A 16,124-nucleotide genomic window follows, 5' to 3' on the forward strand; every position below is an offset into this window, starting at 1 on the left:
ACACCAAATGGACTTGTCAGCCAGTATTTGTGTGACAGGTCATAGAATACTAAGCAATCACACCTAAATACATACAAGCAACACCAAATGGACTTGTCAGCCGGTATTTGTGTGTGTGTGTGTGTGTGTGTGTGTGTGTGTGTGTGTGTGTGTAAAACAATAATTAAGAAGAGGTCATGGATTTAAGAGGAAGTAGAGGAAACAGGAGAAATTAAAGGGAAGAAAAATAGAAATGATGTAAATATAATAATCATGTATACAATTCTAAAAATATTTTAATTAAAATAATGGATAGGGACTAACATCCCGTTTTAATCTCATTTCCAGTTTCTGAGAAAAAAAACAACTTCTCCCTTCCTCCCCCCCAAAAAAGACCTCGGAGTAAAAAGCTCAGAGTTCTAGACTAGAACTCATCACTACTACGATGTCAAGGCGGTAGTAACTTGAAGCAGCTCGTCACATCGGCAGAATGGAGAGAGAAAGAATGCATGCAAGCTTCCTAGGGTTCAGCTCCATCTCTTCACTGTTATATAGTCCAGGACCCAAACTCAGGGAATGGTGAGGCTCACAGTGGGGTGGTGTCACCCCACATCAATTAAGAAATCAAGGCAATCCCCGGGGCTAACGTGGTGTAGACAAGGTGTCATTGAGAATCCCTTCCCAGTGACACTAGAATCGTCACACTTCCAATACAACCCATAGCCTCAGAGAAAAACTCTAGCAGGCTATAAGCGTAGGAGGGCCCAGACATTCCACTTAGTGCAGACAGAGGACAAGAACTTGACCAGCACAGCAGATCAAGACAGTGTTGTCTAGCAACGGCATTGCTCCTAAAGAGACAGGCTGCCAGCAGATGCACCCTGCGGGGGCAAAATCCTACACCTATCACCTTTCTCCACTCCTGGGTTCCCGAGCCAGCTGCTGTCCCAGCAGTCGGGGCAAACTAGGGGAGCCTCCTCCTAAGAGAGTGGCCGCCCCCTGCACCATCCCCTTCCCCATCCCCATTCCTATCCCCATCCCTCCCCTGCATCCAGAGGCAATGGCCCAGCATGGGTCACCACAGCTCCTCCCACTTCCCACCAACCCGGGGTCGACTCCCACCAACCCGGACCCGCCCATCCCGCATCTCCCCTCTGACTGCGCTACATCCTGGACCAACCTCCATATCAGAGATGCTACCAGAGCGCCAAGAGGGCCCGCGACCCTGGCCCAACTTTGGAGAAGACGGGCAGGAGAGAAGAGACGCGCAGGCGCAGAAGGAACGCGGAAGCACCTTTCCTGGAGCCCTTGTTTGTGACGTCGAGACTACATTTCCCACAATCCTTGCGATCGAGAGCCAGGAAGCCCGGGAAGGTGGTGTGTAAAGTTCCTTCCCGGGTTAGGGTCGGGGACTGTTTGTATCAGAGAATGAGCAGAAACAAGCACTGTCTGCAAGTGGACAGCCATAGGAAGCCAGGCTGCCGCATTAAAAAAAATCTCGGGTTCTCAGAAAGGAAATGTTTGCATGCGTGCTGAACCTTCGATGGCCACGCTTATTAGATTTACTGCCTGCTTTTGAGTCCGTAGGTTGTGATTTAAAACTCGCTTGCTACAGAGTATTTTAGAGATTAAAAATTCTCCTCAGGCTCTGTGCACAGAGGCTCAGAAACACGTCTTGGAGATCATGTATTTTGGTAATGATGGCCATTCGCAATGGAGAGGCTGGAATATGGAGGCGATCCAGTAAGAACAAAGAGAATTTCTTTTTGAATAGAGTTCAGAGGAAAATCCCAGAAAGTTTATGAGATTAACCGCAGCTCTAGGCCTGTTTTAAAGTTTTTATTTGGGAAGTTAGTTCTATCACACTGCCATACCTAAGTGCTGTTCCTTAGGAGTTTAGCAGTTGAAGTGTAGCAGAAAGCTAAAGGCGGATGCAGTTCAGTGCATCTGCCATCTGATGAAGTGTTGAGTTCAGTCTATGCCCCACTCAAGCTATGACATGTGGTTTAAAGAGCGTTTTCAACGCCGGGCGTTGGTGGCGCACGCCTTTAATCCCAGCACTCAGGAGGCAGAGGCAGGTGGATCTCTGTCAGTTCGAGACCAGCCTGGTCTACAAGAGCTAGTTCCGAGACAGCCTCCAAAGCTACAGAGAAACCCTGTGTTTTCAAGCTATGCCCTGACATGAGAGGATCCATTTTGAAGGTGATGGATGATGCCCCTCTGGGTGGACGAGCGACATCTGCCTGGTAGGATTTCCCTCAATAGTCAACCAGTATGTCCAATTCTAGTGTCTTCCCTGGTCCTGAAACTGCTCCTCAGTAGGTGTTCGGAAAACCGAGGGTATCTGCCTTGAACTTCTCTCCATACCTCCAACTCAGGATGGAAAAGCAATTATACCTTAAGTGCAAAGTCTTCAGAATTATGTTTCTGAGAATACAGAATGAACTAGATGCTGGTCCAGGGCATTCTCTTCCTAGGGGAAGAGGATGGTGATTAGACAGGTTGCCATGGCCATTTGGGAGGAACCATCCCATTTCTACCAGGGTTTGGCCACAGGTGTTAAATACCCTACCTAGGACCCCTAGTGGAATAACAACCTCAAGGCCCATCAGGAACATGAGTGATCTGGGGGAGTTTTATCATTAGAGGAATTGGGGTCAGTCACCAGATACCAATCCATGGATTTTAAAAAATAAGCAAATGTTTTGAAAAGACAATTCTTAAAATGTGAAGTGCAAAGAGATAGTATTTTAAAAACTGTTCAGGGTCTTGAGTATTTATAAATTCAAACTAAGGGTGCTTATATAAAAACAAGTATGGTTTTACATGTTGGAAATCCCACCATCTGGGTACTGGAGAACATCAGAGGTCTGAGGTAATCCTTAGGTACATAGCAAGTTTAAAACAAGTTTGGTGTATGTGGTACTCCACCCCCCCAAAAAAAAAAAACGAAACAATGGAAACTGAAAACTGGAAACATATATGATGGGGATAGTGCTTCTGTGTATATTTATCTTCTTATTGGTTGTTGAATAAAGCACTGTTTGGCCAAAGAGGCAGCAAGTTAGGCCGGACTAGGAGTCAAGGAGGATTCTGGGAAATGTAGTAAAAAGAAATCTTGTGATACAGGCAGGGAGTGACATAGCAGGCAGACTCATATTTAATCAAGGGCAAGAAGGAAATCGTTCCCTTTTCCCTTCTCTCTTCCTCCTGGTCTCTGCTCTGGATTTGCCATGTGATCCACCGGCAAAAGAGGGCACCAGCAGAAGGCATCCTCAATAAGTCTTATGAAATATATAGATTTATGATAATTAAGACTGAACTAGCAGATGAGAAACCCTAGTCATTGGCCAAGCAGCATTTGTACCTAATATAAGTCTCTCTCTCTTACTTGGGAAATTAGATGCCCTGGCAGAAAGCAGCAGAACTCGGGTGGCTTTGAAGTAAAGCTTTACCCTTACACATACATGCTTTAAGCAAAACTCTGTAACAAAGAATGCTACAAAGGCAGTATTATTTTACATACTATTAAAAAGAAAAATGCCATCAGTGTAGGATTCCAGATTGTGAAAGGTAAATGAAGACTAGGGAAGAGTAAAAAGAAACTGTAATTTTGGGCTTCTTGAGAGGCTTAATTAATGAGTTTTTCCCTAGTGATTACCTGATAGAAATAGATAAAATTTATACAATGTGTAGCAGGAATATGTGCATTCAAACTGTTCTAGAATTTGATGGTGAATGTTTGTCCAAAATGAATCACTCAGTGGTTAATTCAGATGACAGTGTTGTCAAACATGATAAAATCTAATCAAATAATTTGGTTAAAAATTGGACATACAGGATGTATTTCTCCAAATGAGACATACTAATATCTAATACATATGGGAAGCACTCAATATCATTACAGGATATTGACAGCTCATAATTTGCAACCCATAACACAATAGTCTGAAGTACCATAAATATCCTTACCAAGAAAATCATAAATGTTAAGAAGAACTAGATCTGCAAATTTCATTTATTATATAATTAACAAATGTATCAAAACCATAGTGTACAGCATACACAACTACAGTTACTTTGGGTCAATTAGAAATAAGCACTTGTAAATGAAGAATGCCATAAATACCTAAATAAAACTACCCCTATATTAGAGAAATTGAAAGTACATACCAGAAATTAAAATTTCAGTAAGATGAAGTTGAATGGGGAGAAGAGAAAATAAGAGCTATAGTGTTGGTTATAAAGGACGATGGCTGTGTTACTCATGTAGCTGGAGGTTAAATGAACAACCAAAGAGTAAGATAACTAGAGAATGAAACATTCTCTCCACAAGCTCAGGGTTTGCTCTGAAGTAGAAGCACAGTTGTCTTCACACCATTTCTTCATCAGTTTTCTTTTTCAGAAAAGCAAGAATCCCATTTGGAGATTTACTTGCTAGGGAAGATTATTACTGTTGGTTCTAACAGTAATATAGATGAAGCTTTCCCAGTGTTCACCAGAACATAGTATCTCAATAAACATCAAATAGGAAAGTGTATCTTACCAAAATGAAAAGGAGGAATATGAAAAAGAGAGAGAGAGAGAGAGAGAGAGAGAGAGAGAGAGAGAGAGGTAATAATAAATGAATGTGTGTCTTAGTATATTTACTCTGGTATCATAATTTAAAGACAATTTCTGAAAATTATTAAATATTAGACACTGTGAAAAACACATAATTGGTGAACGAAACCTCCATTCTTTTATAAACACTGTATTTATGTGATACAAGAGTAATAATATTAGAATTAGCATTAAATGACTGAAAAGCAATTATTTCAGAGAAATGAGCTCTATGAAGATTAGGGGTGTGTCTGTGTTTCAGAATGTGTGGTGGACTGTTTGATAATGAAAAGTCAACTATTTAAGAATTACCTAAGTGGTGGTTTGGAAGAAAATGGCCCCAAAAGGGAGTGGCACTATTAGGAGGTATAGCCTTGTTGGAGGAAGTGTGTCACTGTGGAGGTAGATTTTAGGTTTCATACATGCTCAAGCCACACCCAGTGAGACAGTCTATTTCCTATTGTCTTCAAGATGTAGGTGTCTCAGCTACCTCTCCAAAGCCATGTCTGCCTGCACATGATGTCCCACCATGATAATGAACTGAACCTCTGAACTGTAAGAGAGTCACAATTGAATGTTGTCCTTTATAAGAGTTGCCGTGGTCATGGTGTCTCTTCACAGCAATAGAAAACCTAAGACATCCTCTATTTCAAATTCTCTCTGTGCCAAAGTTCATATTATAATTGATATGAATGACTACTAGCTGTGTGCACACTGTTACACTGAAGAGGTTCTACAGTAAAAACCACAGACAGAATTTGACATAAAACACAAGAGTCAAAAAGGGGACAACTTTATTTCTATAAAACACATGATATAAAAGTAATTGCTAAGTAGATGAATGATGATATAACATATAAGACAATATGCTACAAATTAAGCACATTAACACTGGGAACAGACTATCACACTAATCCCCAGTATAAACTATAATTTAGTGTATAACTAAAATGTTACCTAGATCCCTTGTGTTCTAGTTTGTTTCTGTTACTTTGATAAGCCCCATGACCAAAAAGCAACTTGGATAAGAAAGGGTTTGTTTCATCTTACACATTGCAGTCCATCATTGAAGAAATCCAAGGCAGGAACCAGAGCAAAGATCACGCACGAGGAATGCTACTTACTGGCTCATTTTCAGTCTCATTTGCAGTTACCTTTCTTACATAGTCCAGGGCCATAGCCTAGGGCTGAGGTAGTCCACAGTGGACTGAACCTCCTATATTAACTGTATTTAAGAAAATCTAATGGTCACATTCATAGGCTAATCCAATAGAGGTGACTCTTTGAGGTTCCCTCTTCCTAGATGTGTCAAGAGGACAAACAAGATTAGCCATCACACCTCACTAAGGTAGATATTTTAATGTCTACAGCAGAACGTAATTCTACACACCACATTGACAATGCATTTAAGAACTGCTTATGTTTTTTACAAAACTCACTAAAATTCATATTCCAAAAACATATTGTATATTCTCTGGGAGGAAAAAAAACAGACTCTCAAGTGTCAGGACTCGGTGTATTCTTCTGATAAAATTACTTAGCAGTTGTGATTTTCACATTTTTCAAAATTGAGACTGTTATAATTTGGATTTATAACATACTGATATCCTCACAGACTTGAGTTATCTGCATGATTCTAAAGTCTGTAATGAGATTTCTATCACAACAAAAATTCCTCTATGAATTATAAACAGCATTTCCTGCTTTGCTAAATTTTATACATACACTTCATGAAGTTTGCCTATGATCATTCCTTTATAGCTTTTAAAAACTACACGGTGAGGAAAGTCTTGCAACACTGCTTGCACAGTGCTTCTCACTCTGTTTTTCTCAGTGTTACATATTTGACTGTTCCTTCCCAAGTAATTGTGCATGTGTGAAGTTTGATTAGAATTCACTCATGGTTAATGAGGATTTCCCACATTATTTGCAATTGTAGGGATTCTCTAAAATGTAAATTTCTGATGTTGCCTAAGTCTAGAATGCTCAACACAGTCATCTTCTTCACCATTACAAGGTCTCTCCAGGATGAAATGTTGGATATTGAATAAGGGTTGAACTGTTACTAAAGGTCTTCCCTTATTCATTTCATTTGTAAGGGTTCTCTCTCATATGAATTCTTTAGTGTTGAAGTATCAATAAACAATTATTGAAAGCTATGAGACCGGGTTTTCACTAATCTGAATTTTCTGTGATGTGAGTTCTGTAGTGTCGAGTGAAGCCTGAACAATTTTTAAAGGCTTTGCCACATTTTTCACATTTGTAGGGCTTCTCTCCAGTATGGAGTCTCCAATGATGCTTAAGGTTTGAAGAAGAGTTAAAGGCTTTACCACATTCTTCACATTTATAGGGTTTTTCTCCAGTGTGAGTTCTTGCATGTTGAGAAAGGCTTGAAGTATAATTGAACGCTTTGCCACAGTGTTTGCATTTGTAGGGTTTCTCTCCAGTATGAATTCTTTGGTGTTGAATTAGATTATAACAGTTATTAAAGGCTCTGTCACAGTCTTTGCATTTATAGGGTTTTTCCCCACTATGTATTCGCTGGTGTTTCATATAATTTGAACAAACGCTAAAGGCTTTTCCACACACATCACATATATATGGTTTCTCTCCAGTATGAATTCTCTGATGGTAAATAAGGTTTACAGAACAGTAAAAGGCTTTGCCACATTCCTTGCACTTGTAGGGTTTCATACCACTATGGATTCGCCGATGCTTATATAGGTAAGAAGAACAGCTAAACGCCTGGTCACAATCATCACATTTGTAGAGTTTCTCTCCTCTGTGTATTTGCTGGTGTTGGTGAAGGCTGGAAGAACAGTTAAAAGCTTTGCCACAATCTTTACATTTGTAGGGTTTTTCTCCAGTATGGGTCCTCTGGTGTTTAGAAAGAATGCAGCGAACATTAAAGGCCATGCCACATTCTTCACATTTGTAAGGTTTCTCTCCAGTGTGAATCCTCTGGTGTTTAGAAAGTGTTGAGAGAACATTAAAAGTCTTTCCACATTCATCACATTTGTAAGGTTTCTCTCCAGTGTGAATTATCAGATGTTTAGAAAGCGTTGTGCGAACACTAAAGGCCTTGCCACACTCTTCACACTTGTAGGGTTTCTCTCCAGTGTGAACTCTTCGGTGAACAACAAGGCCTGAACAATTAGTAAAAGGTTTACCGCATTCTTCACATCTGTAGCGTTTCTCTCCAGTATGGATTCTTTGATGCTTACCCAGGTATGAAGAACAGCTAAAAGCTTTGTCACATACTTCACATTTGTATGGTTTCTCTCCAGTATGGATTCTTTGGTGCTGTTTAAGGCTGGAAGAATAGTTAAAAGATTTACCACATTCTTCACATGCATAGGGTCTCTCTCCAGTATGAATTCTCTGGTGTTGAACAAGGACTGAGTTTCTATCAAAGGACTTCCCACATTCTTTACATTTATGGGGTTTTGATCCTGTTGAAAAAGGGTTAAGTATCAGTACAAGCATACCACCATATTTTATAATTATACTGCTCAATTGTAAATACGAATACTTCAAAAATGTGACTATATTTTGATGCAATATTTTGATACATATAGGCATCACATAAATGGGAAACTATAGACATATTCACACCTACATTCCCAGTAGCATCATTTAGAAAATATAGTCATAAACAAACTACTGAACTGAGAATATGAAGACAATGTGGAACAAGCAAATAATGGAAAACTGTTTACCTTAAATAACCAAACTTGTTCTAACACCTAATTAAAAAATTCTGAAAGGGCAATGTACTAAAGGAAATAAGCCCATTATATAAAGATTGTATTTTTGTTCTTATATGAAAACTCAAAGTTGAAATACATGTCAAGCAGGAAGCCAATGGTGACTGTTAATAGATTGGTTGGAGGAAGAAATACACAATTTTTTTTTTAGCACACAGTTTCGGCTTTCAAAGCTCTAAAATCTTGAAACAATTTGCTACACAATAGTTTTAAACAACATACATGGAATATTTAAGAGTGTTACGTTTTACCAACAATAATATATATACTTGAAAAAAATCAAATTATGAAAAACTTTGTTGTTCACTTAGAAGTGGCATAAGTTAGGCTAAGGGAAACATGTCTTGTCAGTAAATACAAAAGTTGCACAATTTCTGGGAACACCCATTTATAGGGTTACAACTATTGAGTAACCAATGAAGAGAGAAAATACACATGGATTAGATCAGGATTTTTTTTTTTTTTTTTTTTTTTTTGGTTTTTCGAGACAGGGTTTCTCTGTGTAGCTTTGAAGCCTATCCTGGCACACTCTCTGGAGACCAGGCTGGCCTCGAACTCACAGAGATCCACCTGCCTCTTCCTCCCGAGTGCTGGGATTAAAGGCGCGCGCCACCAATGCCCAGCATGAAATCAGAAATATTTTTCTAACTAAATGATAAGAATCACTCTCAACAGACCTAGGCATAGGTATCTTAATATCTTACATTGTCCTAAAGAATACAGTAACTAGTAGTGTCATCTAGAAAAATATCCTGGGTACAGCTAATCATATTATCATATAATGTAAAGGAGTATAGACAAAAAAAAAGTCAAAGACAAGAAGACAAAATGGGAAAACCCTTGAATTAATTGGTACAGGAGACCGATTCATGAACATTATACCAGTAGCACAAACACTGAGATCCACAATTGATAAATGGGACCTCCTAAAACTGAGAAGCTTCTGTAAGGCTAAGGACACAGTCAGCAAGACAAAATGGCAGCCCACAGACTGGGAAAAGATATTCACCAACCCCACATCTGACAGAGGGCTGATCTCCAAAATATACAAAGAACTCAAGAAGATAGTCTCCAAAACACCAAACAATCCAATTAAAAAGTGGGGTACAAAACTAAATAGACAATTCTCAAAAGAGGAATCTAAAATGGCTGAAAGGCACATAAGAAAGTGTTCAACATCCTTAGCCATCAGGGAAATGCAAATCAAAACAACACTGAGATACCATCTTACTCCTGACAGAATGGCCAAAATCAAAAACACCAATGACAATTTATGCTGGAGAGGATGTGGAGAAAGGGGAACACTCCTCCACTGCTGGTGGGACATATGTTCAACAATGTTCATAGCAGCACTATTTGTAATAGCCAGAATCTGGAAGCAACCTAGATGCCCCTCAACCAAAGAATGGATAGAGAAAATATGGAATCTTGACACAATGGAGTACTACTCAGCAGAAAAAAAACAATGGAATCTTGAAATTTGCAGGAAAATGGATGGAACTAGAAGAAACCATTCTGAGCGAGGTAACCCAATAACAAAAAGACAAACATGGAATATAGTCACTCATATGTGGATTTTAGACATAGAGTATAGGATTACCTGCCTACAATCCACACTGCCAGAGAAGATAGTAAACAAGGAGGACAACAAGAGAGACATACATGGTCCCCTGGAAAAGGGGAAGTCAAGATCCCCTGAGCAAATAGGGAGCACGGGAAGAGGGGGGAGGGAGCTAGGAGAATGAGAAGGGAAGAAGAGGAGGGATGGCAGAGGACATGAGGGAGCAGAAAGGTTGATTCAGGTGAAGAACAGAAAAAAACAAGAATGGAGATTTCATAATAGAGGGAGACATTTTAGGTTTACAGAGAAATCAGGCACTAGGGAAAGGTCTGGAGATCTACAAAGATGATACCAGGTAACAATCTAAACAACAGAGGAGAGGCTACCTTAAATGCCCACCCTGATAATGTGATTGATGACTGATTTATGTGCCACCTGATAGCCCTCATCCAGCAGCTGGTGGAAGTAGAAGCAGACACCCACAACTAATCACTGAACTGAGCTGGAATCCAGTTGCAGAGAAGAATGAATGATGAGCAAAGGGGTTCAGACCAGGCTGGTGAAACCCACAGAAACAGCTGACCTGAACATCGGGGAGCTCTTGGTCCCCAGACTGATAGCTGGGATACCAGCATGGGACTGATCCAGACTCCAGGAACATGGGTTTCAGTTAGGAAACCACGGAAATCTACAGGACCTCCTGTTTCAGCACTTATCCCTAGCATAGGTGTGGACTTTGCGAGCCCATTCCACATAGAGGAATACTCCCTGAGCCAAGAAACACGGGGGTGGGCCTAGGCCCTATCTCAAAGGATACAATAGACTTTGATGACACCCTATGGAAGGCCTCACCAACCAGGGCGAGCAGAAAGAATATGTCATCGGTAGGGTTTAAGTTGGGGGGTAGTGGGGGAAGATGGGAGAGAAGGGAACTGGGATTGTCATGTAAAACAATCTTGTTTCTAATTCAAATTTTAAAAAATCCAAGACAGAAAACAGAGTTTCAAAATAAGAAAAAAAGAAAAAAAAAAAAGGATGAGTTTGAGACCCATAATAATTTGAAAGAGTATCAAAGATCTACTAAACAAAACTTATCTAGATGGGTAGTTTTTTAGCTATGACTATATACTTATAAAAAAGCATGGTATTTTAAAATAACTGCCATTGAGTGTGTGGCAAATTTATATATATATAAACCCAACCCTCATAGGAATACATTATAGAAACAGCAAGATGGCTCAGAAGGTAAAGGGCATTGACCCCCAAGTCTGAACACCTCTTCTCCATCCCCACAATCCACATGGTAAAATCAGCTCTCATATTCTGGCACCTGATCGCAAAATCAGCAGTGTCGTGTGTACACACATGCACACACATGCGAGCTCTGATGAAACTAGTATGGCTAATGGTATGCAAATGTAATTAAGAGATGCTTATCTGTGGTGTTACTGTGCTACTAAGGCTTTTAGGAATGTTTAGATGTTTTCTGACATATAGAAAGCAGAGAAAACTCTGTGGTAATCTAGACCCTCCCAGGCAAAATGAAAGGACTGGAGTCGACAAGATGGCTCAGCAGTTAACATACCTGGTACACAAGTATGAAGACTGGGGTATGGATAACCAGAGTCTGTGCAAACGTGGGTGGGCATGCTGTCCAGCTTGTCGTTCCAGACTTTGAAGGTGAAGACAGGGAAATCCCTAGAGCAAATTGGCTAAGGACACTAGCTCTGAGTTCAACTGAGAAACCCTGACTCAATGAATAAAGTAGAGGATCCATCAAGAAGATTCTCAACCTCAACTCTGGCCCTCCACAAGCACATATGTGCATGTGAACCTGTATGCACAGAAGCACCCAACCACCTGCAAATATGAATACAGACAAACACTACACACAGAGATACAAGAAAAACCACTACTTCAAAAAAGGACTTTGGCAATCACTGTAAACACAGACAAAGCTTCCTGGTGGGGAAGGAAGAGGAGTATCAGGGTAAACATCATGCAAGATAAGCCATTTGACTGTAAGAGATTTCCACCAAAATATAGCATCTCAATACACACTTTACACATTGACTTGTCATTTGCGGGCTCAAACTTAGTTCTTTCCTACACACCTGAATGGCTGGCAGCTGCCGATTTTCTCTTCACACTCCAAGGCTCTGTACTTTGTTCCAGAACTGTGACCAGATGTGGCTTAGACAAAGCAAGACCTGTTTGGAAAAGGGAACAAGATGCTTGGTTGTTTACTCCTGGAAATTAACATGTACACCCCAGTTCTGTACTTACAAGGAAAGAGATGATAAATGATTATGGAAAATCCTATGTCTAAACGTTTCCTGACAGACAGGCTGCCTAGGAGTAATTTACAATCTGCAGATCCTGAACCTCATTACCAGGAAAAGTATTAAAGCTGAAGGGTGGGACGTTTTCCTTGACACATGTGCTCTGGGCCTCATGCCACTGAGTTTCTGACATTGCCACTACAGGATGCACATACTGAAATCAAATCTGTTAAAAAAAAAAAAAAAAAAAAACACACACACACAAAAAGAAAATGTTTCTTAGCTATATGGACAATTCCCCTAATTTGTTCTTTAAAAATGGGCACAGGAAACTAATCAATCAGCTGCAAGGGCGGTGGCACATGCCATTAATCCAAGCACTTGGGAGGCAGAGCCTAGCCTGGTCTACAGAGCAACTTCCAGGAGAGTCAGGGATACATAAACCCCATCTCAAAAAAAAAAAAAAAAAAAAAAAAAAAAAAAAAAAAAAAGAGAGAGAGAAAGAGAAATGAGGGAAGGAAGTTAGAAAGAAAGAACAAAACAAAGCAAAGCAATCAAAAACACAATCTCCCATGATATAGTCTACAAATGGAAGAAGTCACGTGTTGATAATGGATAAATAATTCACTTTAGATGAGATCCTCACCCAGGAACACAAGGTTGCTGTAATTCTCCAGCATCACTTCCTTGTACAAACTCCACTGAGAAAGGTTCAGGCATTCACACTCCTCTGCAGAGAAATTAATGGCCACATCTGGGAATGACAGAAGTTCCTGAAATTAAAATAAATGAGTATCATAAATTAGTTAAATAGGACAATTAATAATATAAATACAAAAGTCAACAAGCTTGAAGTCGCAATTATAAGTTTTGCTGAAGGTGAAATGCTTGTGAAATTGATATGTCGTGCTAATTGGATTCTTCAAAATGAAGTTATATTATCTCCTGAATTATCCCTACTTATAAGAAAAGAGAATGACATAAGAGCTAATGGACTTACATGAATATAATTCTGTGAAACACAAAACATAAAACTCAAGCATGCACAAAAATATGCGTTTAGTGTGCTATGCTTACACTATGTGCTACACATCATATACATTCTTGGGGGGGGGGGTCTTCAGCTACCTCAACACTTAGCGCACTCTGTCCTGAAACTGAAATGTAGTGAAGATGCAGACTCAGATGGAGCTCTGAGGGTTCAGATTATGCACTATCTTCACTGGAGAAGCAAGAAAAGTGCACTGAGGGACATGGGCTTGAGGAGCCAAGGGGAGAAGAAAGGGAGATAAAATGGAAATTCAAGAATTTTACACATTTTGAAACAGCAAAACCAGCATTTAGAATATTTTAAATACACTAAATGTGAACCTGACCTTTAGATACACTAAATGTAATTCTAATGTTTTTTTCTCTTTCTCCTTCTGTCGGGTACTCATGTATCTGCTATGCTCCAAAAGCAGGTTTTGAACTCATGGCCCAGCTGCACTGTTCTTCAAAGGTCTAGTGTTATCAGTACATGACACTACTCTTTTATTTTTCTCTTATTTTTAAATTCCACATTTCAGCTCCCCTGGCTTTCTTATCTTTGTGTATAATGTTCAAAATGATATGTGATGGCAGTAATATTTTTACTGTTCATATTAACTTATAAAATGAAGATTTACATATTAATGAAGGATTATATGATGTTGGCTATTCACTTTGCTAGATAATACCAGATATATACTTTGCATGGTCTTTAAATAATTTTGAAGGCGTTATTCAAAATATTACTTTTATATTTAAAATGTCCAGAAGCCTGTCCACTGAAATACACACTACAGGACCGTTACACACTATCACGATTCTGTGTGATGATATCGTAGGCGTCCTGCTCCTACCCAACTGCATTGTGCACCCACTGATCAATACTGCCTATGCATCTCTCCTCGTTATCACTCGACCATTGGAAACACCTAAGTTTTAAGTTTCTAAGTATTAAGCATCCAGGTATGGCATACCACTGGAATTCCCCTCTAGTCACACACACACACACACACACCTGCCCCTCTCATCCCCCATCCCTCCGCCAAAGCCTCAAGTTTAGGTCCTAAACCCTCTATTATTTTATCCACAGAGTCCCTGTTATCTGTGTAAAGTGTTGAGAAAACAAATTCAATACAGGAACTCTGCCCTTGTTCATATGAGCTCAAAGCCTGACCAAATCTCTCAGCAACCAGGTGCTGATGGTGGGGGCAGTGCCTCTCACCCTGAAGTTTCTTACTTACAAAGCAAGACCAAGAGGGACCATAGGAAGCACTTGGGACCTAGAGCATGACAAACTCTAACGCAATACTAAAAATGCAAAGTTCACAAGCAATGGGCACAAGCATAGATCTCTTGTTGTACACCTTAGACAGGGGAGATTTTGCTGGCCAGTGGTGGCACATGCCTTTAGTCCAGAACTAGAGAGACAGAGGCTGATGGATCTCTGAGTTGGAGGCCAGTCCTATCTATAGATTGAGTTCCAGGACAGCTACAGCCACACTGAGAAGCCCTGTCTCAAAAACAAACAAAATAAAATAAAATAAGAATTAACTAGACTATTGGAAATACCTGTAAGTGTAACTTCAACTTTGGTGAGATCAAATTCTTTGGAGTCTGTCTATGGCTGAGATCCTGTGCTACTTGCCTTCCCAGGTCTGAAATAGTAATCCTGTCTATAGCCATAGACAAGATTCTGTTCTTTGTGGATGAACAGGACTGCACTGAACACACGTGTTTGTAACTATGAACATATGTAGAGCCTCTACCTTCTTTTCTCTGCAGGATCTTCTACACCTTGTTAAAAGACTTTCTGATGGTGACAGCTGCCTGCAGCCTAGTCTCAGAATTCACTCGATATGAAATGCGCAAAGCAAAGCTGCTAGAAAGGATCACGGATAACAACAACATTGATGTTAAGTTGGTATTCAAGTAAATTGGAGCACACTTTGGGAAAAACACTGTGCATGATCTTCAAAAACCTAAAAATACAACTATCTGAATGATTTGGCTACTCCACTACTAGGTAGACAGCTCCAAAGAAGCTGAACCAAGCCTCAATTTCTAGAATAAAAGTGACTTGATCATAGTGGATGGTCTGGATGTTTGCATGTATCCACTTTCCATGACCCTGTCACTCATGGGGTCTCCACTGCAAATGAGATGGCAATATATACATATAATATTTTTATTTATTTATTATGTATACAGTGTCCTACCTGCATACCAGAAGAGGGGTATTAGATCTCATTATAGATGGTTGTGAGCCACCATGTGGTTGCTAGGAATTTAACTCAGGACCTCTGGAAGAGCAGTCAATGCTCTTAACCTCTGAGCCATCTCTCCAGACTGAGGCAGCACTTTCAACAGTGGCCTTCCTGGGCCTCTCACAGTACCAAGCCCCAGCTGCTCTCCATCACCGAGTCACAATTTGAAATTCAGTACCACATGGAGGCTCATACATTACAAAGAGCACCTGCCAGCTTGAAATTCAGTCTTGACTCCCTCCAGACCACAGCTCAGTGCATTAACACCAGCAGGGAGTGCTTCGGTGGTTCTGGTCTATCTTTAATCACAGCTGATTTCTCAGCCTCAGCTTAAAACATCAACTGTTCCAGTTAAGAAATGGGTTCTTGTCAATAGTGTTAATCTCTTTTTGTTTGTTTAGTTGGTTGGGTTTTTGTTTGTTTGGTTTTCCAGACAGGATTCATCTGTGTAACAGCCCTGGTATTCTGGAACCCACTCTATAGACCAGGCTGGCCTTGAACTCACCGAGATCCTCCTGCCTCTACCTCCTGAGTGCTGGGATTAAAGATGTGTGCCACCAATGCCCTGCAATGGTGCTAGTCTCTTGTTAATCACAGCTCATTCTTCAGCCCCAGCTGAAGAGAAACCAGCAGAAAGGTG

General features: G+C 40.1%; 1 protein-coding gene across 1 annotated transcript in view; it reads right to left on the bottom strand.

Moving 5' to 3' along the window:
- The window catches only part of LOC100755363 (zinc finger protein 420), a 39,498-nt gene that overhangs the window by 19,053 nt on the left and 4,321 nt on the right, over positions 1-16,124 (bottom strand). The window contains 5 exon segments of the mRNA XM_035438794.1: positions 1,160-1,305; positions 1,518-1,588; positions 6,758-8,033; positions 12,024-12,119; positions 12,838-12,964. Coding sequence (XP_035294685.1) covers positions 1,160-1,305; positions 1,518-1,588; positions 6,758-8,033; positions 12,024-12,119; positions 12,838-12,964 — 1,716 coding nt within the window.

This window comes from Cricetulus griseus, chromosome 2 (genome assembly GCF_003668045.3).
Source record: "Cricetulus griseus strain 17A/GY chromosome 2, alternate assembly CriGri-PICRH-1.0, whole genome shotgun sequence".
NCBI classification, from domain to species: domain Eukaryota; kingdom Metazoa; phylum Chordata; class Mammalia; order Rodentia; family Cricetidae; genus Cricetulus; species Cricetulus griseus.